At 40.5% G+C, this 25,338-nt stretch overlaps 1 protein-coding gene across 2 annotated transcripts in view; it reads left to right on the top strand.

Moving 5' to 3' along the window:
• Positions 1 to 25,338, top strand: part of SLIT3 (slit guidance ligand 3) — a 482,283-nt gene that overhangs the window by 337,796 nt on the left and 119,149 nt on the right. For both annotated transcript variants that reach the window (XM_031506038.2, XM_031506039.2), the window contains 2 exons: positions 9,908 to 10,051; positions 12,535 to 12,698. In XM_031506038.2, coding sequence (XP_031361898.2) covers positions 9,908 to 10,051; positions 12,535 to 12,698 — 308 coding nt within the window. The remainder of the gene's footprint in view (positions 1 to 9,907; positions 10,052 to 12,534; positions 12,699 to 25,338) is intronic.

Genomic DNA, 25,338 nt, shown 5'->3' with positions numbered 1-25,338 from the left:
CTTTATGATAAAGCAGGACACAATGAGAATAAGGGAGTCCTTGTGGGACCTGTATTGTTTTGAAGGAAAAACTATTATTAAGAAAGAAAATATATTATTTTAAAGGAAAAAATAATTACTGTGACATTTCAGAACAGATAATATTGTTATTAATTGTTTTAGATAGAACTCATCAGAGTTTATCAGACATGTAATTATTCTTCAGTTTAAACATACTGTACTGTCACAATATAGGCCAGGATTATTCTGTATTCTGGCTGAATTGCTCTCTGTAAGGGCCTTCAGAAACATCTCTGTAACACCTTCAGACAGTACCACTGGTGTCAGGAGCCCCAGAGCTGGATAGAGGGGTTCTCATCTCAGGCATGGCCACATCTTCAACTGGTCTAGGGGAAATGAATTCAGAACAAGTTTTAGACCACCTGGCTGGCATCAGCATTCTGCATTTCTGCCTTATAAGGCAGAGGTGGTAAGCCAGTATGACATTATATTTGGCAAGAAAATAACTAGGCATGGTTAGATAATAAGGGTTTGGAGGATTTTTGTTGAGGGATTAGGGTGTGGTTTTGTCAGGCTTTCTTTAAACCCTATGGGTTTAATTCAGAATGTTGTTTCTGAAGTTTTCATTATAAGTAACCACCTTAAGTAGTTAACATTACCCACAAAAATAATTGCAATTGGATTTTTGTTAAATTGCTGATTTCACAAATCTTACGTGTTTCTTAAGTATGCAGTGGTAACCAACAGAGCAGCAAAAATAATTCAAGTCCAGCTACACATCTGTTCTGTGCAGCAGAAGCTTTTCTTGGACCATGTAGTTTTCCTTATCCTGTTTGAAGGTGCCAGAGCAGAGGATGACAGAACGCTTTGTAGCTACTGTACCCTGTCCTCATACTTTCTTCTTTTCAGCAGGTTGTATCAAGTGCCTTCTGGGAATTTTAGGTCAATTTGGGTTTGAGGGATCTATGTTGTTTTCCAGAAAGGGATAACTGTTCTTTTAGCTTTTGTGGGTTTTTTCAATAGAGTGAATGGAAACTTTCATTTTATTAGGGGATGCATCCAAGCTGTGAAACAGTGCTTGATTAATTTGTTTGCATTTCTTGAATTTAAATACCAAAAGAATGGCAAAGGCTTCAGGTTAAGGTGGAAGTTATCATTAGCTGTGGATGGTTAATGCAGGAGACCTTCAACTGACCTTGGGCTTTCTAGAAGTGGGAAGACATTTAAGCATCCTTCAGTTCCCCTGGAATGTGGACAGGCTTTTACAGGAGCTCCTGAGCTTGCCAAAGTGCTGCTGGTCTCTGCTGGAGGACACAGCCCAACCCTGCAGCTCCTTCCCTTGGGGCAGCCCTGGGACAGATAAACCCAACAGAAGCCACTGATGCCTCAGGTTTCAGCTTTTATATTTTCTAGACTCTATTCTGCTTTAGTGTGTGGGTCTGGGCTTCATATTAGGGGATGGTGAGCCCTCTTCACAGAGCAGAGAGACAAAACAATTCCTTCTCTAGCTGGGGACCAAAGACAAATGATCCAAATCTCAGCCCAAGAGCACAAATAACGTGGGCTGGAGAGAGAAAAACAAGCAGGATGGGACTTCATGGGCTAAAGCTGGAATGGAACAATGAACTCCAATATCCTCACGGACCAAAACTTATAAAAGTGAGAGACCTTGTGACCAGTCATCCATTTTTTTGTGGCTATGTTGGGTTTTGCTGCCCAAGGTGGATCCTAATAAATCCCTACTTTGTTCTTTAGCTCTGTCTAGTCTCTGTTCTAGGTCAGCCTGCACAAGGCATCACCACGGGCACCGAGTTTGTGAGGCAGCATTTGTCATGTCTAAGTATCACACTTCCCTCCCTGCCAGCAGATTAAAACAAACATTCTGGGAGCCTTTTATTGCAGCTGCTTGCCGTGCACATCGCCGTGCTCTGCTTCCTGGAGTAGGAGCTAGCATAAAATCTCTGCTCTTTAAAGAGGCTGCACAGCAGAATAATGTGAGGGATGAAGTCTCATTTTTCAAATGTCTGGCAAGTATCAGTTTTCAATAAATCCTTTTCCTTGAGGAAATTTACTTTGCATAGTTACTGATCAGACAAGCGCTCAGGAGTGTTGATCCTAAATCTTCTGCTTGTGATCCCCCTGTTTTACTGAGCAAGAAAAATCCCTGCACTGGGCTCTGTTTTGATGTTGCTAAACATCAGGAGATCTACTCCTGTGGTACATATATATTAAAAATCAGAGGCTTGTTGTGTTTCTCTCTCAAGAAACAAAGCCAGAAACTGACAGCCTTCTCCTCCTTCACCTAATATCTGGTCATTAGGGAAAACTCAACACTGCAGTTGGAAAGGACCAATAATCATATTGGTGCCTGGACTTTGACATATTGACAGATAAAGTGATGTCAAAAGTGGTGACAAATTATCATTCATCTAACCTGGGGTAAAAGTGGAACTAGATATGATATTTACAACTTCAGCTGACCCTAAAATAGACTTCTATGAAGTGACAAGTCACTTGTGTACTTTCAGACACTGCTATCATCAGTCTTCCCAAAATTCAACTGGTCAAATTCTGCTTTGAGTGATTATTATTTTTTTGTAACTTTATTTTTTATTCTGTTTTTTCTGTTATGAGTAAGTCAGATATTTGGTATCCACAGCTCTTTTCTGGTGAGGTTGCTTGAAAAGTATCTTCATGGTGGATTTGCCAAGTTTGAAGTGCTTGTGTTGATTTGTAATTCTAATTTGAATGCCAGTACTGAAGAGCTTAAAGCAGGACCTACCAATTATTTATTGTGTACTTCTGGAGCTTGATAGAATCTCAAAGAGAATGCTGTGATCTACAAACTCATACAGAGTATTTAAAAACAACAGAATGTACATCAATTCCGATATTTGGCATTGTGTACATTGCACTGTTGTATACATAAATATATTAACCAGTTATGTAAACAGTACAGAAATGTCAGAATAAAGAAAGTACAATTTTCCATTTACAAGCCTTTAATAGCACAATAGCCTCTTCTCTTCCCCATGGTGATCTGGGCTTTAAGTGATGTATAAAGTCTTATTCTGTAGAATTCTTCATTTTTCCCATGGAGAATAGACAACAGGCTGTACAAAAAAGAGCCCTTGTGACTGATGTAAGGGGAAAACATTTTCACTATGATGTCAGGTAGTTGGAATAGGCTGCCCAGAAAGCTGTGCATCCTCTGTCCTTCAAGGTTTTAAAGACCAAACTTTATCCAGACTGGATAAAGCTCAAGGTAACCCAATCTGACCTTGTAGCTCATCCTGTTTTGGCAGCCTATCTGGACAAGAAACCACTGGAGCTTCCTGGAATTCTGAATTACCCTGTGATCTGGCAATCTGCATTAACTGCATGAATGAGTCATGCTTTGAGTGGGTTTCAGACCAGATGACCTGGAGGTCCTATGCGACCTATGTCATTTCTGGGATCTGTGACCCTAAATTCTTAGCAAAATCGCATATGAGCTTTTCTCCTGCTTACTCAAAATATTTCTGACAACAGCATAGAGACTATGCCACCCTCATCCTTCCAGTCCAGGACAGAATGCTCTATGCACAGACCTGTTTAATAGCTTTAGAATTGCTTTCCAGCCATTTACCTCAAGCTTTTTTTTCCATCATATTTCTGCATTTAGGTTGCTATTGTGATAATGTTACTAAACTCAATAGCCGCTGTTAGAAGTGAGGAAGCAGCATCTGCCAGACTCAGAAATACAATTACAGTCAAGCCCTAATGAAAGACTGCAGCAGCATCTGCCTCTCCTGTGTCACTGGTGTAGCCTGGCTGCATGCAGCTTCCCAAACAACTGCTCATCCCTGCGTCAGCGTGAGCCAGCAGCTCTCTGACGCCAGTGCCCCGAGCTGGACTCACAAACCCAGCTCTGCTAGCCCTGAAAGCTGTGAAAATGTGCTCGTTCCCTTGTGCATCTGAATTATCATGTGGTTAGCTCGAATCACCTGCAGGCAGAAGTTAGACACTGTTGAATTTCAAATAGCAGAAGTCTGGGTGCTGCGACAACACGTGTTTATAATTCTCCAGGTAGCAACAGAAGTATTGTAAATGCAGGTGAACCCAGTGGGAAGAAATGATGATGTCTGACTCCAGTTCAGAAGGATGAACTATTTCTATATCATAAGTATGCTAAAATACATTAATATACTATGTAAAAGGAGAATACTAAAATTACATACTACTTTCTCTGACTCTCACTCTAACACAACTCATGACCCTCTCACTCTAGTCCAGCCCCACATGGGTTGGATTGTCCATCAGGCTCAAACAATCCTCACCAGAATCCAATCAAGCACTCCAGGTAAACAATTCCCCAAACACATTCCACATAGGAAAAGCAAGGAGCAGAAATAGAAATTGTTTTCTCTTTCATTTCTCTCTGTGCACCTCTATGAAAGTCCTGAGAGGGAGAGAAATGTTCTTGCCACACAGAAGTACCACAGCATTGTTTTGTGGGTGGTGTTCAACCAGAGTTGGAGACTTTTGGAGCAGAAAAGGAATTTCTGAAATCTCTTTCTAAATTCCCACCAAAACAGACTGTGCTCTATACTTCCTTCTTGACTCATTATCAGCTTGTGACTTTTCCATTTTAATTTACTGTGAATAAATTTGTCATCACCATCATCTAGTTTCCTGAACACGGAGAAACACTTGAAGCTGGTTAAGCAAGCATGATGATGATTTCATGCTGGTTATTATCAACTGAAGCACTGACAGACTCTTCAGTGGTCAGTCATCACATTAGAAAATGTAAATTTTAATAGATGTTTAAATATCTCAACACAGTGAGAGACAATCAGAATGCTCCCTGACAGCCCAGGCCATCTTAAAATGTTCCTGAGTCTTAATATGATTATTTTGCCAATAACTAGGCAGGGGCACCATTCTGTCTTTAGATGTTGCTTATCATTGGCTGCTGGAATGACCAAGTGCTTGACAAGATATTGCTGAATTGACACTTCAGCTATTCTGTGAAAAATTGTGTTAAGGATGACACTTGATTCCCTACGAATTTCAAGAGAAAATTCTGAAAAATATATGCTAAGTTTTTTTTAACTTCTTGTAACAGGTATTGTATATTCTAAGGAAAGCTTTCTGCTGAGAATTCTTTTTTTTGCTGCCTTATAGTGCCTCTGAATGTAGGTGAAGCCTGCAACTATTGATATTCTCTAAAGGTCATGCCTGTTCAATTTGTATTCTGCTGTTACCCAGGCAAAACTGTTACCCAGTCTCCTCTCCCTCACAAGTCTCCTGTGCCTCTTACATCTGTTTTTTCTGGTGAATTCTCATTTTCCCCAGTGGAGTCTGGCATGTGGGATGTGCCAGCCAGTTCATGGGATGCCAAACATTTTCATTCTCATCGTGTTGTCGTTGCTGTCAAAACACAAAGCTGGTGAAAAAGGAAGAGAAGCTTTTCAGTGCCTCGTGCAGCTTTTCTCCCTGACACTTTCCTTTAGGCTCACTCATGTATTTGGGATAATTCTTGCTCTGTCCTGGAGCATCAGAGGCCAGCCTGCAGTCCCTGGCACGTGTAAGGTTGCCAGGCTGCTGTTGATTCTCCAAGTTTTGTGCATATTTCCTGATAGTTTGATTACTTGACCTCACCGAGATAAAAATACAAAAATGGCTAAGGGTAAAAGCCATATAAACATTCCCATTTGCTCTTAAAAAACAATTTTTTCAGTCGTTTTGGGTTTGGAGTTCAGAATGTTATTTAAATGTTAATCACTTGAAGCTGTGCTTGGGCATATAATTCAATTATGGGACCATCTTAATTATGCAGATGGTGCTTATGAGCAGCTGATACAATTACAGAGCCAATTCAGTGCACATTCATTTCAAGGGCTTAGCTGAAACACGTTATTATTTCAATGTGTGTGGACAAATCCATTTTTTCAGGAAATGTGTTCATGGAGTTGCAATAGTGCTCTGCTCAGCTGGTTGTTTCAATGGTGTGCAAACCACGAGGATTTTAACCATTCTCCCTTATTCTGTGGAGGTCCAAGGCTTGTAGAGGTTTCTTCTTGTTTTTTTACATATCCAGAGGGATGAAAATGGAGACTTGAGTTAATAATCCATCATCCCTCTGGGCAGCAGGCGGTTTTATTTCTATTTGAATATTTAACCTCCTTTTGAATGGTGCCGCACATCTGGAGGCGGTGTGTAAATCTCATCCAATCAAGCTGGTAACAAAATAGGAGAATTAGTGGAATTTACTTTCACCATGAATTGCTGCAAAAATAAATACCATGTAATTCCTGCTAAAATAGAGCTTCACTTTTAATGTTGTTCCTTCTTTTGGTGTAGGTGCAACAAAGGAACCCTTAGTATGTTTAAGGCCTCCTAAAGTGTTCAAGGAAGATTCTGCTTCCTGGAATATGCTTTTCTCATCTGCCTTTGTGTTCATTTAAAAAACCTCATAAAACCACTTCTAACTCCATGTGAGGCCTGCCTTGTATACTTAATTAAAAATTAGATGCAATTAGCAGAGCTGGGATAATGAAGAAAGATAAAATAAAGAACTGAGATTTATAGAGGGGAATATTCATAACAGATATTTTAAAATAATGGAGAGTTTTGAAAGGAATATGAACCTGAATGATTCTGGCCAAAAGTCGTCGTCTAACTCACAGAAGTAGGAGGAAAAAATTTTTAGGGGTGATGTATTCTGCTTCCTCAGTTTCTTTTCTCCCCTTTTTCTCACTGATTCTGAGCAGAAATAAGTCAGTAATGTATCTCAATATCCTCCTCATATGGCCACACCTGAATTCCTGTTGAGCAGACTAACTGTGATACACAGAATAGGTGTTGTCACCTCAGAAAAGCTGTTTAGGACCTGAATTCCCACTTCTAAACAGTCTGCACAAGCACTTTTCCAAATTACTCTGATGCTTAAAGAAGAGTGTGTGCCTCTGTATTTGTGTCTGTATAGATGACCAGTTGTTCTATGTCAGTGTTTGGCTCTAAATAAATGTCACAGATTATATCACCATGAACACAGTCATCAAAAGCTCATGCCAGGCACCTCATCACATTGTAAATTCTATTTTCCAGCATGGGGTTTATTCATGTTTTGTTGAAACTAATGGGAGAATGAATTTGTATCCAGTGTATTCACTGCAGTTGCAGGTCAGTTTTGCTCAGAGGGTTTTTTCAGTGGGATGGATCAGTGATGTAGATTTTGTGCCTGATCTTTTCACAGGAGGGAGCAGCACCTGCCCAGAGCAGTTCTGCTGTGCACTTCTGAGACATCCCAGGAAGGCAAACTGGTTTCCACATGCGGAAATATAATTGTAGTTCAGTTGTAAATTCTCTTATTGCTGAGATTGTTTTCATTTTTGTTTTATACCTTGTTACAAGTACTGCTTGCAACATAAACCATTACTATAATACTGGAAAAAATTAGCACCTAGAAAATAAATTGAAGTACATACTTGTTTTTAGTTTTGTTCCTGGGTAGCTCAAGTGCCAAGCCTGTCACGGGACAGGAGCAGCCAAACCAAGTGTGCATTCCCTAAAATTGGGGTGGCACCAGTGCAAAAGGACAGGGGGTAGAAACCAAAGGATTTGTAGTGCCTAAGAGCATGTCTAGGGATTCTGTTCAACATTCAGTACCTGGTTCTGCCTCCTACTACCTTGTTAAGCCATTTTTTATGGATAAGATTCTCTACAAGCTGGAAAGAGAAATGCATGATGTGTGAGATCTGAGAGGAGGAGATGGCTTTGCTGTGGTTTACAAATGGCTCTAAGGAGCAAGCAGGAGGTGATGGCATTTGCTGTTGGAGTGAAGGAGGAGGAGCTGTTCCTGTAGCCCAGTGGGAAAATTACCCTTTTAATTTTGGGGGAGCCAACAGGAGTGTGGATTAGGTGTCATGGAAATACAGATTCCAGAGGGGTCATACTAGTGCTGCTTATGATTTCATAAAATTGTTTTAGCTATTAGTTCATGAAGAAATGTAACCTCATTTATCCATCATTGCCTTCTATGGGATTTTGTCTTAACTAATGTCAAACTTCATTTTCCACAACATGTAAAGGAGGAAATTCGGGTAAATCGATCCTGACTTTCCTGCAGGCTGGGGAGGGGAGTTCTCCTTTGGAGCCCTCTCATTCCAAAACATCCCTGTTCTCCTGGAGTTCTCAGTGCTGCCCAAGTCTGCCTTCATCTCCTGTGTATCACAAACACTAACTTTTGGCTGCAGCAACGAGGCTCTGCCCAAACAAGAGTGGGAGCACAGAACTGTAATGAGCTTGTGATGTTCCAAAGGTGTCAGGAGTGTAAAGGCAGAGGAAACATCTTCTGAATTATTTTTTGGAGAAAAGAAAAGCATCAGATGCAGCTAGCAAGCTCATATTTCTTCCTGAGTGGCTGCCCTCTTGTCTTTAGTGGTGTCTGTGCAGTTTGTTGAGAATGGAAGCTCCCTGTGCTATTAGAGGCGTCTTTAAAATGATGCAGTTGCTGAGGAATAGAGGATCAATTATTTTCCTTTTTGCCTATAAACATATTTGTCTTTTTTTTTGTGTTAGTGTGCTTCCTCACAGAGAGACACATAGGTGCAATATTTAGTCTTTCAAATTCATTGGCAAGGGAAGAATTTTGTGCTCAAGAGAACTGAGTTAACAACCTATACTGTTTGCAGTTTACCATTTTTCTCAGTTGTTCTTGGTAGTAGTCAAAAGATGTGGATTTTGGCTTTGCTGAGAAGAATAGGTAATTTCCTGTTTGTTTCCCTTCTAAGTGCAGGATACCACCTATGCAGATGACAGTGAGAAATTAAGTGTTCTTGTGTTTGATTGTCTCAGCAGGAGATTGCAGCTTGTTGTTGGGTTTGTATATACTTATTAAATGGGGCAGAACTCTGGATGGATGAGCTAAGAAAACTTGCACAAGTACTGTCCAAGATTTTCTTGCTGAACTGGTTAGTCCCACCAGCTGGTTGCTGTGTAGTTGTAAAATATGTGGTTTTATTCAATAGTATTTAAATTACCTTTGTGCTGCTTTTCCACAACTGCACAGGTCTCTGGTGTGACTGGAATTCATAGAATTCATAGAATTGTGGGGTAGGAGAGGCTGGAATGGACCTGGAGTGAGCACATGACAATAGTCTGGGGAATCCTTGCTTAAAGCAGAGCCACCTTGTCAGGTCAGGGCTCATGGCTTTATTCAGTGGCACTTTGAAAACCTCCAAGGACAGGGGCTGAGGACACAGTTCCTGTGGCAGCCTGGGCCCCTACCTGGCTGTCCTTGGGTGTGAACTGGGTTTCCTTTCAGAAAGTTTTTGCTGAGACTTTACACTTCCCTCTTTTTGTCTCTCAGGAGAAGCATCTTTTTAATCTTCTGTTATCAAATTAACCCACACTGCATTCATAACTCCTAACTCACTAACCCTACACTCCGTATCAAATTATTTCAAACTCCCAGAATTTCAGTTAGACTTAAGACAGATGCTGTTAGGGAAAATTGAAAAATAAAGGTTCTTCTCAATATGGGCTGTGTGTACATGGAATAGCAAGGTGCGGAGTTAATTTTTATTCCTGTGTATACTAAGCTGAAGGCTCCCTTAAATATTTGTTTAGAATTTTGAGTAAACTGGGAGAGGGCTAGGCATACAACCCCCCACACACCCCTAGCTTGTAAGTATTTTAAGATGGCTAGCACTATTATATGTCTGTATATTCCCCAGCTATAAGAGCACTCCTGTTCACTGTTCACTTTTAAATGTAACAGGCAAGAGAAGCCCTTTACGTGTGGTTTAGCTTTAGTGACTAGGCTAATATATTTTTCTAGATTCAACCCCAAAGTCCATTCTATCTTTATTTGATTATTAAAAGATTAATGAATTCTAAACCTTTTCTCTGTTTTCAGGCTTCTCAACGCCAACAAGATCAACTGCCTGAGGGTAAACACGTTCCAAGGTCTGCATAATCTCAAACTGTTATCTCTTTATGACAACAAACTGCAGACCGTCAGCAAGGGGCTCTTTGCACCTCTGCGATCGATCCAGACTCTGTGAGTATGCAGGCATAGCACAGTGACAGCTCTCTCTTTCCCCACCAAAAACCCTGCCTGTCTTTTCATCTGACATTAAGACAGTTTGGAAAAGACATCCATGTGCTACAGCCCCTCCTTTCCTCACTGAGAGAAAAGGAGCAAGAAGAAGAAGTGTTGCATCAGTTCAGCAAGGGCAGGATCGACACAGCCTGCCCTTAGTGACAGAAATGTCAGAGCTGTGTGCAGCTCAGGCTGTTTGTTGGGGAGATAATGTGTGCATTTGACTCTGGATAAGATATGAACAGCACATTCTATTAGGATCATTGCCTAACAGTTTTTAATGAGCCAATGAGTTGGCATCTCTCCTGCCCGGGTCTGAGTCCTGCTGTGCAGTTCATGACTTCTGTAACCACATTTCAGCTGACACTCCACTGAAGGGGAATGATATGTTGTATTATTTGATCCATTAAGAAAATCCACTAAACAATTTTGAATTTGGAGGCATTAGAATAGGCATCAGAAGCAAAAATAAATTATTCAATATTTTGTAGAAGAAGGTCTCATCCTAAAGCTGTGAGTAATAAGATAATAAGATAAATAGTACTCCTTCAGAGCTGGAGTTGGCAGCCTGATATTCCAGTATTAAAATATGTATGGGTTTGTGTGTATATATATATATACATACTGCAGTATCTATGCACACACACACTATAGTACAGCAATTTTTGCATGAAAATGCACATTTATATTTTTTAATACTGGGAGTACATTAGCTAAATTAGTTTTATAAATGTTTTAAATGGTATACAAATGAACTGACAGCAATGATTTCTTGCAGCAGAGTTTCTGCCACATCCTCAGGCAGGTGCAAACGCAACCTGAATTTCCAACAGATATTTGGCCAGTATATATTGCTGCAAACTATTAAGGCATTGGAATAATCATGTACAACAACCCCCAGTTCTGCCCCCTCAGCTCTGCCATGCTTTCTGCTGCTGTGTATGTACACACATGAGCTGGGGACACAGAGAGGGTTCTTTTGCAGAGGTGTGTAGGGTTTGTCAGGTTAAATAACAGGCTTTTTTAATGTTTATAGCCCTAAGGTGTGGACCTCTCCTGTTGGTTTCTGTAGGGCTTTGCTGGTGTTCCTGGTGGCCCTTGCTTAGAATGGACTTGTTGCTTCACACCAAGAGACTGTGCCACAAAGTTTTGGTTCATTCTCCCATTTTTAATACTCCAAGTGATTGCCACCTTCTGTGTTTTTCTAGAGCTGCAAAACCAGACCCAAATTCTGTCTCTATGTGATTCTTTGTTCTTTGGACCTTTCACAGCAGGAATGGCTTTACTGCAGCAGGAATCTTGAGTTTCTTCAGGCCCTTTCTGCTTTGTGTGCTCTCCCTTCCCAGTCCTGAGCAGCCACTGCCCTGTTGTATTTTACACTTATTTTGTTCAGTGGCAGTTCATAAATATAACTGCAAACAGAAAAGAAGTTTCTACAAGTAGAAAACAGTAACAGAGTGAGAGAGTTCTTGTGAGGCTATAACTTTATACCTCTGTCCAAACCAAATTGAAACATCTGTCTTTTCTTAACCTGTCTTTGCAGTTATTGGAGAGCTGAGTCCTGCTCCCTTGGAGGTCAGAGGGACTGATGCAAGTTAGCTGAAGTGAGATTAGGACCTGGCTCTGGGAAAAACCTGGCAAACTCTTCTGATACAGTGCTCAGCTTTTTCAAGCAAAATAAATCAGCACAGCAGCAGAAAAACACTTTCTCTCTGAGCTGCTCCAGCAGATTTCTGTTACCAAAATCTAAGTGCCCACTTAAAATCAAAGCTATAATATCTATTTCCAATTTCATAGGAAACAAGTTGAGCAAATTTTGGTGAAGGATAGAGTGCAGTTGTACCTTGCCTAAACATACAGGAAAAAATACATATGAAGGAAGTATTATTACACATAACGAGCATGTGCAAATATTAATTTCACTCTTGTGAAAAGACTCTGGACCACTTCTGCCTCTGCCAAAGATCCAAGGTGCTTTACTAATTCACATTTTTAGCTTGCTGGTAAAATTTCTTTCAAACCAGGATACAAAATGATCTTCAGGTAAGGTGCATTTCTCTCAAGAGGCAGCACGTCAAGCTCTCAGGAGAAACTGTAGGACTTGGGAGAGAGCAGCAGGTCTGCATCCTTTAAAGGGGGCTTTGCTGTCTTAATTTTTGTTTCCTCTGTGCGAGGACTTACTGCAGGCTTAATGAGCTGCGAAATGTGAGCTCTGGAAGAGTTCTCCCATTCACGTGTGGCTTCTGCCCGGCCTGGGGTGGGTTTTTTTGGTTTGTTAGTTGTTTTTTTCCAGGAGCCGATTCAATTATCCGATTCAAAAATCCACTCTTCAGCTTCGGCGTTGGTGAAAAAAAAAAAAAAAACAACCAAAAAAAAAAAAACCAGTGATGGAGCACGGTGTCACAGGTCACTCCTGATTAAACATGCCATCCTTCTCGCAGACATTTAGCTCAGAACCCATTTGTGTGCGACTGCCATCTGAAGTGGCTGGCTGATTACCTGCAGGATAATCCGATCGAGACGAGCGGCGCTCGCTGCAGCAATCCCCGTCGCCTTGCCAACAAACGCATCAGCCAGATCAAGAGCAAGAAGTTCCGCTGCTCAGGTAATAATTCATTTATCCAGCCTCTGCTGCGCTCCCCGTTCGGGGATAAGCAGGTCCAGAGAGCCCGCTAATCCAATCTGCGGGACAGTGTTTGCTGTAATGGATATTAGGGAGCATCTTTGGAAATTGAATTTGGGGAAATTCGGTTAGTTCCACAGAAAGGCAATTACCTTATGGATTAAAATTTAAAAAGGAAAAAAAAAAAAAAAAAAAAAAAAGGGAAGAAAAAAAAGGCGGTCTATAGCTGTCTCCTCTTAAAAACAAACAGGAAAAAAGATAAAAGCTTGTGACATTTACTAAATTATTAAATATTGAAGCAAAACAATGACAGTATATGTGAATCCATGTGGGAAATGTTCTATTTTGACTGGATTGTCAATTGTAGTCAAGCAGACCTCCTCCTGACCTAATGAGAGCTGAGCTGAAGTTAGTTCCCACACCTGAAAAGCTGAGAACAGTATGAGAGTTTTTCATACAACTGGCAGTGGGCATTTCTGGTCTGGGATGGGAGTGAATCTGGGGTGAGGGAATGGCATCGATTCATGTGCTTTCATACACTCATCTTCTTACATCCAAAAGTAACCCACACTAACTCCTAAAATTGCCAACAAAGTCGGTAAGATTTTTGGTTTCAGCAAGTTTTGAATCAAAAGGTGCTTAATAATTTAGGCAAATGTTATGTGTTGGGAATGAAACAGAAAAATGTTTCCATCTGAGATTAACCTCCAAAGTAACATAAACAGTTTTTTCTTAATCTTATCTGTTCTTTATTTATGGTTCAGGTGTCAGTAAAAGGATATTTCTTACCTTACACAGCACAGTTAAGCAGATGACTATTTTTTCATGTGTTTTTCCTACTGTTTATATTGGTTATATCTATTTTGGATTACTGTGTTTTTGTATACTGTAAAGACAAGCAGGTTTCAGTAGCAAATCTATTAGTATGTACTGAGGAGAAAAATGACTGTTATTGATGGAGTACCTTGCGGTGTTTTCTATGAAAATTACTATGATTTTTCTTTTTTTCCTCTGAAAAGCAACATGATTAATTGTGTTCCTGGTGGTAAAAGATGAATGGCTCTAGATGGGGATGCAGCATGAAGCTGAGTGGCAGCAGCCCAAAACAAGCCGTTGTGCTTTGTGCATCTCTGTGAGCAACGTGCCGAGCTAAACCTTCCCTTTATGGGGGAAAGAAAATAAAGATAACTTCATTTGCAGTCAGCTTTTCTTGGGCAGGCTTGTTAAGGTCCTCAATCCCTTGTGATTCAAGCCACCACATTTATAATCAGGCCTGAAATGATGACATATTTTATGTAAGGTTTTTGGATTGTGTCCATCATAGTAACAATGTAATTAGCCAGTAATATTCATATTTAAATTAACTGGAAATGAAAATGCATAAATATAATTTAGACAGGAAAGCAGCCTGCAGAAACAGATCTGTGTAAACCTGTACCCAATTTGCCATTGTTATTTTCTTCTGCTTTTATTAATGGGCTAGAGGAATTAATGTTATGTGTGTGCATGCATGCTTTGAACAAAGGTACAGGCGAATGGAGAAGGCAAACACCAGCTGACACCGTTTAGGAGAGGTCATAGCTGAGAAGCTACAGTGCAGAACTCAGTACCTGGTGATGCTGAGAATAATATTTTGTGTGAGTTCTTATCTTGGGGGTCCTTTCTTTGAGGCTGTTTTTCCCTGTGTCTCCAGCTCTGCATCTATATCAAAACCACATGGAAAAAGCACAAACCTGACTTATGGAAGAGGAGAGCAGGGGTTGAACAGCTTCAGAACAAAGATTTCAGCTGGATGAAAACTACTGCTGTTCAAAAGCTCAATAGAGAAGAGATCCTTGCCTGTAGAGTTTCCAGATGGTGATGAGATACATTGAACTTGACTTGCTGTCTGCTCACATGAGGCAGGGAACATGTAATGGTTTAGAAAATCTTAGCTTGTAAATCAATCCAGGGAACAGACATCCTTGGCACCTGTTCTGCTCAACTTGTCCCTTTGAATCATGGCTGCTTCAGGCTTGGCATTTAGCAGGAATTTTCCATGTTTTCATTTTGAGGAATGTGTTTCATCCCAGGATCTAACACAGCACTCCTCTGCACAGAAACGTCCATGAGCTGTGAAGCTTCATTTAGAGCCTTGGGCAGTGCTTTGTGTCATCCAGGGATGACAAAATCCCACTGGGATGACAAGGCTCAGTAACTTGTCCCTGTCCTCACTGTCTTTGGGATTCTCTGCTCTAGTTTTTGCATTTTCTGCTCAGTGTATGAGGAAACAATTTTTCATTTTAAATTATTTTGGAAATGTGCATCTCTTTCTCAAAGATACCAGGATCCTGGTATTTTCATGTCATTTGTGTAATATATCTAGTACATGTCAATGGTCAGAAAGCTGTTTTTGAGGAGAAAACACAGGGAATGTGAGGAGTTGGTTAAGGACAAAATGTGAGGGCTTTTATCCTCACACAGTCTTTGATCTTTGAGAAGAGATGAGGATGCACAGGAAGTTTGGGCTCTGTGGGAGCAGAGGCACTCAGGCAGTGTCAGGATTACACCCAGGAGTAGTTAAGCCTGGGAGAGATTAATACTTTTACATCAGTTTTAAAGTCATAAAATCCTGAGGTTGTCCTGATGTGGTCTGTGTGTCTTCCACATTCATTTTTACAAGGGCAGTGATAGGACAAGGGGGAATGGCTTTAAACTGTAAGATGGTTGATTTAGATTAGATATTGAGAGAAATTCTCTGGTAGGTTGGGGAGGCCCTGGCACAGGTGCCCAGAGCAGCTGTGGCTGCCCCTGGATTTCTGGCAGTGCCCAAGGCCAGGCTGGACAGGACTTGGAGAACCCTGGGATGGTGGAAGGTGTCCCTGGCCATGGCAGGGGTGGCACTGGATGGTCTTTAAGGTCCCTTCCAACCCAAACCATTCCATGATTCTGTGATCATAAAGGGGACTGTCAGAAAGGACCTTTTATGAGAAAAAAAAATGTGACTGTTCAGTAAATTAAGGGAAGAAACGGAAGTGATTTTTCTCTAAGGTTAGAAGAGAGGAGTGGTTAGCAGGAACAGGGGAGAAAAGCTGAAATGTTTGAAGTTTCATCAGCCTGAAGTGGCAGAGGAGCATCAAGAAGGAAATGTCAAGAGGACAGAGAAGCAGATGGGCTAAATAGAACTGTATTTGATAATTAAATGAAACTGTGAAGACAAAACTTGATTCTGCACACTCTTTCCTTCACTTTTCACCACAGGTCCCCACCACCCTGTTCAATAGCATCTAGCCTGACATACTTACCTTCTTTTTTGATTGATCAGTTCTTTTGACTGAGCCACTTTTCCCAGATGCTATTTCCTCACAGAACCTAATGACTCGAGCTTTTGCTGATGACAGTGGAGCAACATCTGCAAAGGTTATGAGTGGCCATAGGAAGGAGCTTCTGTGCAACAGGTAGAAAATGTACATAATTCTTTTTAAAAGGAGAATTGGAAGTATTATAGCATGAAATGAAGGAACAGCAGGGAATAGGACATATTTTTGCCCAGGGCTGTGAGACAGGCAAAGCTTTTGACTATACCATCAAATATGTTTAAAATTCAGATTGCAATATATACTATTTTCTGTGATTTTTTGCTTTCCATTTGATGCAGAGCACCACAATAATAACAAATCTTCCCCTTGCCCAACTGTCTCCCCACAGCTATACAATCTGAGACTGAAAAATCTGAGATGTTTTCTTGAAAGAGAAATCATAAGTACAGGCTGTGACTAATTTTCTTTCTCTTTTCTGTTTAGAAAAGGGAAATACTGTCATTTTCAGTGGCAACAGTGAAATTCTGATGATCATTTTCTTTTTGGCTACTCTGACCACCTAAGGATCCAATGGTGCTTGGCAGCCTTAGGTCACTGGAGGCTCCCATTCTTAATATGAATAAGGGGGGAAAAGATCAACACAAATATCCTGCCCAGAAGCATTTGATTAAGTTCACTACAGAGCAGTTTTGTTTTCTGAGGCAGCACTGGGCTTTAGGAGCACGGGAAATGAATCTATGAGCAGATTGTGTTGTCTCTGTGGTAGCTTATTGTCACTTCAAGACTTGGCAGGTTCCTTGATTGCTGTGTGACACTGTGTATGAAATAGCTTTTGGAAAGAATTGCCTTTGCATTCAGCTGTATATCTATTTCTCCCTGTGATATGTTTGCATTTTTCAGTATATTGTGCATTTCAAAAGCGATGAAAGTTCCACCTGCTGTACTGACACAAACTATCTCTGATAATGATCAAAGCAATGTGTTTCTACAAACATCACATCACAAAAGCTCTTTATCTTCTAATTCTTAGAAATAAGACTTTTATCAAGAAGATTGCTATTTGAAATACTCTGAAGTGAGCCTGTCTTATTGCTTCCTCCTGCATACATTGTGTCTAACTGCCTTTAATTAGTTACTTCAGTTCCAGACAGTGCTATACAATCAAAAGGACAGGGGAGAACAGGAGGAGGAAAATGAACCATCTGCCAGCATTATTCTCTCCCTTTTGGACACTACTTCTTGTTAACCCAACCCAAAGCAAAGGCAGCCTTTTTGGTACATTTGGGTCAAAAAATGGCATATTTAGGGCTAGTGTAATTTCTCTCATGATATTCCAAATTATTAGATGGTAATGTAGCTGCTTTATGTTCACTCATAATTTTTAAGGCATTTGATAAAACCTCTTCTCACTAATTGCAACTTTTCTCCTAATTCTTTATGTTCTTTTCCAGTCTCTGTCTTCATACACACTTCACCTTCCTCAGCTTGCCTGTCTGCTTTGGAACAGACTTGTTTCTTGTAATCACCTCAATTTTCCTTCTCTCTTCTCTGCATTTTTTCACCTTTAGAAGCACAGAACTGCCATGGATAGAGTCAGGGGAGCACACGCTGCATGTCAGGACTTTTTGTCCCTTCCTGTGACAGTTCATTTCATGTCCCTTGGACTCCTTGGGTTATTGCCATTTCTGCCCCTAGTCATGTGTAAACACCATTTAAGATTTTTGAGCCCTCAAACCAAAGGCTGCTATGTGTTGCTATTCCCCAACCAGTGTTTAAAAGTCATGAAAGGCAGGTGAATTTAACCCAGATCTTACATCATTTATCTGATTGAAACACTCTCAATTGTTCCCATAATTTGCCAATCACTCTGATGACAACTTTGCAAATTCCTTTCATTTTTAACAAGCAAATAGTCATTTACAGACCATGTTTTTGGGATGTGATGATCCTGCCCATGGTGTGTGGGGCTCCAGCAGCTCCTGAGCAAGCCCCAAGCCTTGAGAGCCTCTGGGTTTGCCCTGGGTGTTCCAGACCTGCTGATGTTGTGGGAAATCTCATCTGAGGCCAAGCTCCAGCAATTTTCTCACCATGGCTTTGCCCTGCTGTGAGAGAAAGGGATAAAAAACACTGGTTATGATTTGAGAAACTGCATTCAGATTTCTGTCTGTGGTTTGGTTTTGCTTAGTTTAGTTTAATTTGGGAGTTTTTTGTATGTTTTGGTTTTATTCAGTTAAACTCTATGTGTTGTATTCCTTTTTTCCCCCTGAAAAACACAAAGACTCAGCAAAGCTACCTTCAGAAACCCTCTGAATATACCAAAACTGAGGATATGCTTGTGGTGCATAGGAAGTATTTGTATATGAATGGAATGTTGTTTAACACCAATAAATCACCTGCAGATTAAATGCTACACTGAATTTGTAATTATGAATATGAATTTTTCATGGTACACTGAAACTGAGTATATTTGGGCTTTGGTTTGCATGAATTCTTCCTGAAGTCATTAGAGAACACAATACAACTGCTATGACTAATAGTAATGAAGCTGGGTTTCCTTGTACTGTGGAAGTGTTGCTGTTAAAATAATTTGACTGTACTGGATACTGATTACAGCCCTCCCTTTCCTGCACATCTCTGATAGCAGTTCAGATCTTTGTGTTGAAATTTGTGTCATTTACTGTGAGCTTTCACTAGCCTGTGAAGAACACGATGGTGAAGGGCTCTGGTTCTGCAGTGGGGGAAAGATTGGAAACCATTTCACTCAAGGAAGCATAAGCTTAACATAAAACAGGTGGGTCTGTTTGGCAGAGAGTATGGTTCTTAATAAGAAAGAGAATTGACGTGTTTCAGTTAGAAAGTTTATTTTTGGCTCTGCCTCATTTTATTTTTGAGTTGAAGTAGTCTTCAAAAAAGCAAAATATCTGAACAGCTTTGTTACCCACCAACATCCTTATCTGCAAAGAGGCACTGGGAAGAGGGAGGATTCTTGAGTCACAGATGCATCCATACCACTTAGGCATCCAAATCTCACAGTTATCTTGGATTCCCCATGTAGGCAGAGTGCAGGGCTGTGTAGATTCCTCCCTTAAGATCTGAATTGTCCTCTTAATTAACTATGTCAGAAAGCTGAGTGATTAATTTTAACGTCAAAAATTACAGTGGGACAAAGTTTTCTGTCCTCTGACGTTGCCATTCCACGTGTTGAGGTTAAGCTGAGCACCACCAGAGGTGCTAAGGCAGCACTTTTGGTTTGTGTGGTCGTCATTTGGGTGGGATACAGAAAATAACTGGGAAGGTGCTGGCATTAAGAGAGCTCGTCAGCTAAAAGCAGTGCAAGGGTGTTGGTGCTGCAATTGGACAACAAATTGGACAACAAATATTTAATCTGATTATTCTGAGACTACAGCAGTCCCCTGAGGTATTGCAGCATGATGGGACCTGTGTATAAATTCTTTACAAACTGCAGGTCCAGTGACTGATTAACAGAACGTGGGTTACAAGAAGTGAATGAACAAGGGCAAACCAAACAATGCTGCATGTGTGTAAAGTATCTAAAGGGAGGGATTCTCATGGAAGCTGGCACATAGCTGGAGATGAATTTCATTTTTCAACCTCTTTTTTGCAGACATTTATGCCGGATGATCTTATGTACATCCAAAGGCTTATGGAACTTATCTAAATGTAATTTATAAAAGAGTGTGCTTTCTTGGTATTCCAGCTCTCCTGTATTCTAGGGATGTAAATTAGGATTTGGACAGATTTCTTTGTGTGCTGGTACCTCTCGTTCATTGCAGTTGATGATTAGTTTAGGCAGTTATTGTAAGTGGTGTTTAATTAATGCAGCAAAGGAATAGAGACTTGTTGAAAATATTCTCACGGGGTTTCTCAGGAAGATGTTTGCAGAGCTCAGACTGCATTTGTTTCTAGCAGGACTGAAAGAGTTCACTGACACTGAAATTACTGAGTTTATTACAGATATCCCACTTAATACTGTAAATCAGTATATAATATAAAAGTATTTGGAAGATATGAACTGTTACTTGTCATTGTTTAACAGAGTACTGTGGATTAATTTGTTTGAAGAGCCCCAGCCAGAATTTCTGTTTTATTAAAGCAATGTAGGAATAAGGCTATAGGATTCGACATCCTTCTTCACTGGAGCCATACAAAATTATTGGCAGGAATGCTAGTTATAGATATAATTTCTAAGTAAATGAGGTGTGGATTCCAGGGTTATGCATACTTTGAATTAATCAGGCAAGAAAATTAATGTGGTTTTGTGCCACATTGCATGAGTCACAGAAGAAAATTAATCTGATGTTTTTATCAATTTAGAGTCTGGCTAGTTTGGCAGCTTGTGGAGATAGAAGATTTGTGTTAGGTTCCCCTAAAAAACTGCTTCAGTTTATTTCTGTTTATTTCTTAGATTGCGAAATGAAATTGCCTTACTTTCATTGCTGAACCAAACCCACAGTGTGGGGTGGCTCAGTTAACACTGTGCTTATTTCCTGAAGTTCCCAAGTAACTCAGTGTTGCCTTTTCTGCATAACAGTGCTGGGTCATGGCAAAGTGGGGAGCACAGACCCCTGCTGTATTACCTGTCATCTCTGCTCAAGCACTTGCATTGTTCTCCATGTAGGTAATGAATAATCTGCTGGGTGCTGACTTTGTTCTTTGGGCACTGCAAACCCCTTACTAAGGAGAGTGATTTGTGTTTAAAAGCACAAGCACTGACCTTCACTGAAGTCCAGCAAAACACTGTGAGCAGTTGCAGAGGACAGGCACCTCCTCTCTCAGCTGGGAATCCTGCAAGAGCGTTTGAGGTGTGACTTTGAGAATCACTGTCCACTAACACAGCTCTGCAGACAGTGGAGTCAGTGAGAGCTTTATTCCAGTGGGAGCAGTCAAACCTGAACTGAATGTTCTGCTCTATATGTCAAAGTTGCAGGAATGAGTTACAAGAACAAAACTGTTTGAAATAATTCAGGATGTCGGAAATAGAGAGCGCTCAGCTTCCATCAGCGTATGATGTACAAAACCCAACAAATATGCTCAGAAGCAGAATAACAAAATGCTGCCTGTGTCTGCAGTAGCATGTGTGTGCTACTCTGCTGGAAAGTGCAGAGGAAACCAAAAAAAGAAGAAAAGCAAAGCAGTGGCAATTCCAGATTGTCAGTGTAAGTGCCACCAGCATGAAGGGCCTCTGGGAGCTGAAATCAGGCTCAAAGGGCACTCGGGGAGCATTTGAGGGCAGAGCTTGGCCATCAGCTCAGAATCTGCTGTTATTAATATGGGCTGAGGTATTTCTATGGTTGCATTTAAATAAATGGAGCAAACCTAAATGGCTTTTTTACTGAAAGGAGACACCAGGAGGGAGTAAGTAATCAAAAGCAGCGTAGATTGGGCATTCACTGTGTGGTGGAGCTGCACATGCTCTCTGGAAGGAGCCCGAGCTCTCCTCTGCTCGTGTTTTCTGTCGTGCCAGCTCTGTCTCTGAACTCGCCCGGGCTCTGTTCGTGTTCACTAACCCCAATTGTGCTCCAGGGTGTTCCTGCAGTAGCATAAAGGATGACCTCTTGTATCCAGCACCTTTTTGCATGGGTGGAGTGGAGAGCAGCTCTCCGTGAACCTTCAGCTTGTGCTTCTCCATGCTGCTTCCTCTGAACGCTCCTCTCTCTTTGGCGCTGCCTAACTCTGACTCTGGCTGTCCATGGGGTTTTCCTTTGTGCTTGATCTAACCATGTGGTAGAACAATACAAATGGAACATGGTTCTGTCAAGCACCATGGAAGGCTGCATACTCCCTGCAGCATGGCATGCCTGGATACTTCTGCTGGGGCAGAAGCATCAAAAGGTGAGAGATTCCCTTTCCCTGTCCCTCTCCGCACGGTGGAACTGGTGAAGTGTTGCTAACCAGGCTCCCAGGGAGCCACAGTGATGTTTGCACAGACTTTCCACAGGGCTTGCATGCAGAATAACCATTTCTAAGTAATTAATCTGTTTAATTGCTCTCACAGTGAAGGAGTCAGGCGTTCTGTTGGTTGATAATATTAAAGGGTGATTCTAGCCATACCTACAGAGATTAAAAATCACTTTGTCTCCTTACCTTGTGCATAATGTAAGCTGCAACTGTCTGTTTGAGCTGTCCAGTGAATCCTTCTACTTGAGATACACTTTGGATACCACTTGTGCAACAAGACACCTGCCACTCAGTGTGACTTTGGATCTGCTCCTAGTGTGCTGGCATTGCATTGTGATCAAATATAATGCAAAAAAAAAAAATAAATAAAACTTCAGAAGAGTCTGCAAAGCATTGTTTTTCCTCTATTGAAAATGACATGGCTGACATGACCTGTTTGGAACACCACTATCCAATAATTCCAGAAGGCAAAGCTGATTCAGCAAATCCAAATGGGCCATTTTAGCTTTGGCAGCTTAGGCAAGATCTTCAAAATACTTCTGCCTAACTCCCTCCCTGCACAGAGATAATGATACCTATTCATAAAGGACTTTGAGAGTCTCAGACTGAAGTTTTCTTACATTGAAATATTTCCTTGTCTTGCAAATTTGTCACATCTCTATTGGGGAGCTGTCAAAAGAAGGACATCCAGGATTCTTAGATTGTATCTGTAGTTACTGATAAAAATTAACACTAGCAATGTGAAATCATGACCAAAAAATGCACTTCTTTATTATTGCCTGTGAGAGATATGATCTTGTGATTGTATGAAGAACGTTTGAGATTCTTGGGTTTTTCATTCAAGTTTGAGACCAGCTGATCTCAATGGTCAAATATTTGGTGCCAAATATGAGGCAGCTGGATCATTTTCTAGAATGAATGTGTCAGGTCACTTTTCAGACAGCCTGATTTGTAGCAGACAAGATCCTCCAGAGCTCCTTTTAAGTCCTTGGGACAAAGCTAAGTTTTGAAAACTGAAATCAGGTTTTGTAAACAATGTTTTTAAAAAAAGAGGAGAATAAAATATATTTCTCTCTGTCGCCTGATTCTCCATGTGGGTATCAGAAAGGCACAAAGAATGAGCGCTTGGAAATGTGATGTTTCTTTATCTCAGTGCTGCTGTTTTGTAAAATGCCACGGTGTGTTTGTTTTATGATAATAAGAAATCACAGTATCTGATAGTAGTGTCACATTGGTTGTGATGTGAAAACGTTATCAGAGTAACCAACAAATCAAATAACTACGACTGCCCTTGCTGTTGCCTTGGCTACTCGTTTTACAGCAAGCTTTAATTCTTCCTCATTTGGGGAATTGCTAGAGATTCCCAGGTCATGTTCTGTCCTGCATCTCTTCTCTGTGGCTTTCCATGGATGATTTTAAATTGCAAAAGAAGTATTTTGTGCCTGTGGTGGTGAGCTGTGCTTCCTGAGTCCTGTTGTGTTCTCTCAGAGCCTGGCAGTCAGGAGGAATGGATATATGTGCTTAAACAGCTCTGCAAGCAGATGGCTGCACTTCACACTGCTATCCCAGATGGGAATATCTTAATAGAGCAGCCACCTGTCCAAGTGATCTCAAGGCTCAGGTCAAACAGTAAATTTTATCTAGGCTTTGGCAGGTGATTCCTGCTGTCTCTCCAGCTAAGAGATGGCTGAGTAACTTGCTGAGCACATACAGGCTGTTGATTACTTTTGACTCAGTGATTGCCTGAGTAACTCTTGTTTAAACTGAAGAAAGAAAAAGAAAGAAAAGAAAAAGAAAAAGAAAAGAAAAAGAAAAAGAAAAAGAAAAAGAAAAAGAAAAAAAGAATGATCAAAGAGAGTGAGGATGATGTTTGCTCCCTTCCTCTCCTGCTGAGCTGGGAGGCCTTTCCCCTGTTTAGTGGTGGTAGCTGTGGACAGATGCCCAGGCAGCATCAACTTCTTAGAGCTGCTGCAGTGTGGAAGGTTGTGTGCCTCACCATCAGGAGAGTGCATGCCAAGTCAAAGTGTGATAAAATTCTTTATTTGTTCAACCAGAAAGCTTGAGAGAAAAACAAACATTTCTTTTTCACCCTCCAATGCTATACAATGTTTTTTCTCCTTCATAAAGAATTCCACTCCACTCTTTTTTCCCATGGGAAGGTGAATCTTGTATCCATCAGTAGACTAAAAATTTTACTTAATAAATATTTTCCTTATGTAACTTCATGTTGTTTGTGATTATTTTTATCAACAAAAGCTTTTACTAGGAAACTTAGTAGTGCTTCTTCAAGGGTTAAGTTGGAGATTTCCAAAACACTTTTTTGATCACTGATTGTTGGTGGATTATTCAATGTGTACTGTAATTGTAGTAATTTTAATAAACTCTGGTTCTGATAACTGTTTGTCTTTGGTATTGTTTCCAAGGAATCATAAACAACCAAACTTTCTGACTACCCAGCTTGGAATATCTAGGACTGGAAATAAAATGTTAGATTTTTTAAAAAGATAAGCATTTAACTGATAATGGTGTGGGGAAGATATTAGACTGTATTTTTATGATGCTTTAAAATGCCCACTGGTCCTAATACTTTAAGTGCTGTGCTGTCAGTGAAGTTGCACTTTAGATGTTTAATTTATAATAAGCACAAAAACCAGCAGAGTATTTAGCACCACTGAAGTACTAAAGTACAAATCTGTATGTCAGTGTTCCCATAATCCAACTTGGAATTACAAAACTATACCTAAGTGTGGCTGTGGGATCAAAGTGTTAGATTGCCTGTAGAATTGCTTGTTTTCACTGCATCACCCTGTGGAGATAATGCATAACATAAATTAAAATAATAGTGGATTTAGGAAATGTCTTTTTTCTCTCAGAAAATAGTATGTGGTCATAAAATGGGCAGTGGTGTATTTTTCAGTCAGGAAGGGGAAGCAGGTGATGAATGTCATCAAGTCTCCATAAGCAAATTTCAGCTCAGGTTTAAGTTTTTGTTGATGTTTTTGAGTTCTTAAAACATTTGTTCAGCTCCTTTCTCTGAGAAAGCCTTGTAAGCAACTTTTAAAAATTTGGAAATCTTGAAAAATTATTCTTGGTAATTACAATCCCTGGGCCTTGCACAGGGCTCCTGCAATGGTTCTGGTGCTTCCATTATGAAATACAAAGTGAGTGGGCAGGAATTGCATGGTGGGGGCTTGGCAGCACTTTGCTTACATACACATTTATTAATCCTCCTGGTTCCTTGAAACACTGAGATCGAGTTTCCAACCTGCTGCTATTAAACGAGAAAAAGCAAACCTGAAAAGGACAGATTAGTTCACTGAGCCTAATTGGAAAAGCATTTCATTAGAATGGGTCAAAAACCCAGTCAAAGAGGTCTGGCAATCACGGTGTAATGGTACATCAGG

This window comes from Lonchura striata, chromosome 15, assembly GCF_046129695.1.
Source record: "Lonchura striata isolate bLonStr1 chromosome 15, bLonStr1.mat, whole genome shotgun sequence".
NCBI lineage: Eukaryota > Metazoa > Chordata > Aves > Passeriformes > Estrildidae > Lonchura > Lonchura striata.
Note: the sequence above shows the minus strand (reverse complement) of the source record. Positions and strands in the feature narration are given on the sequence as shown.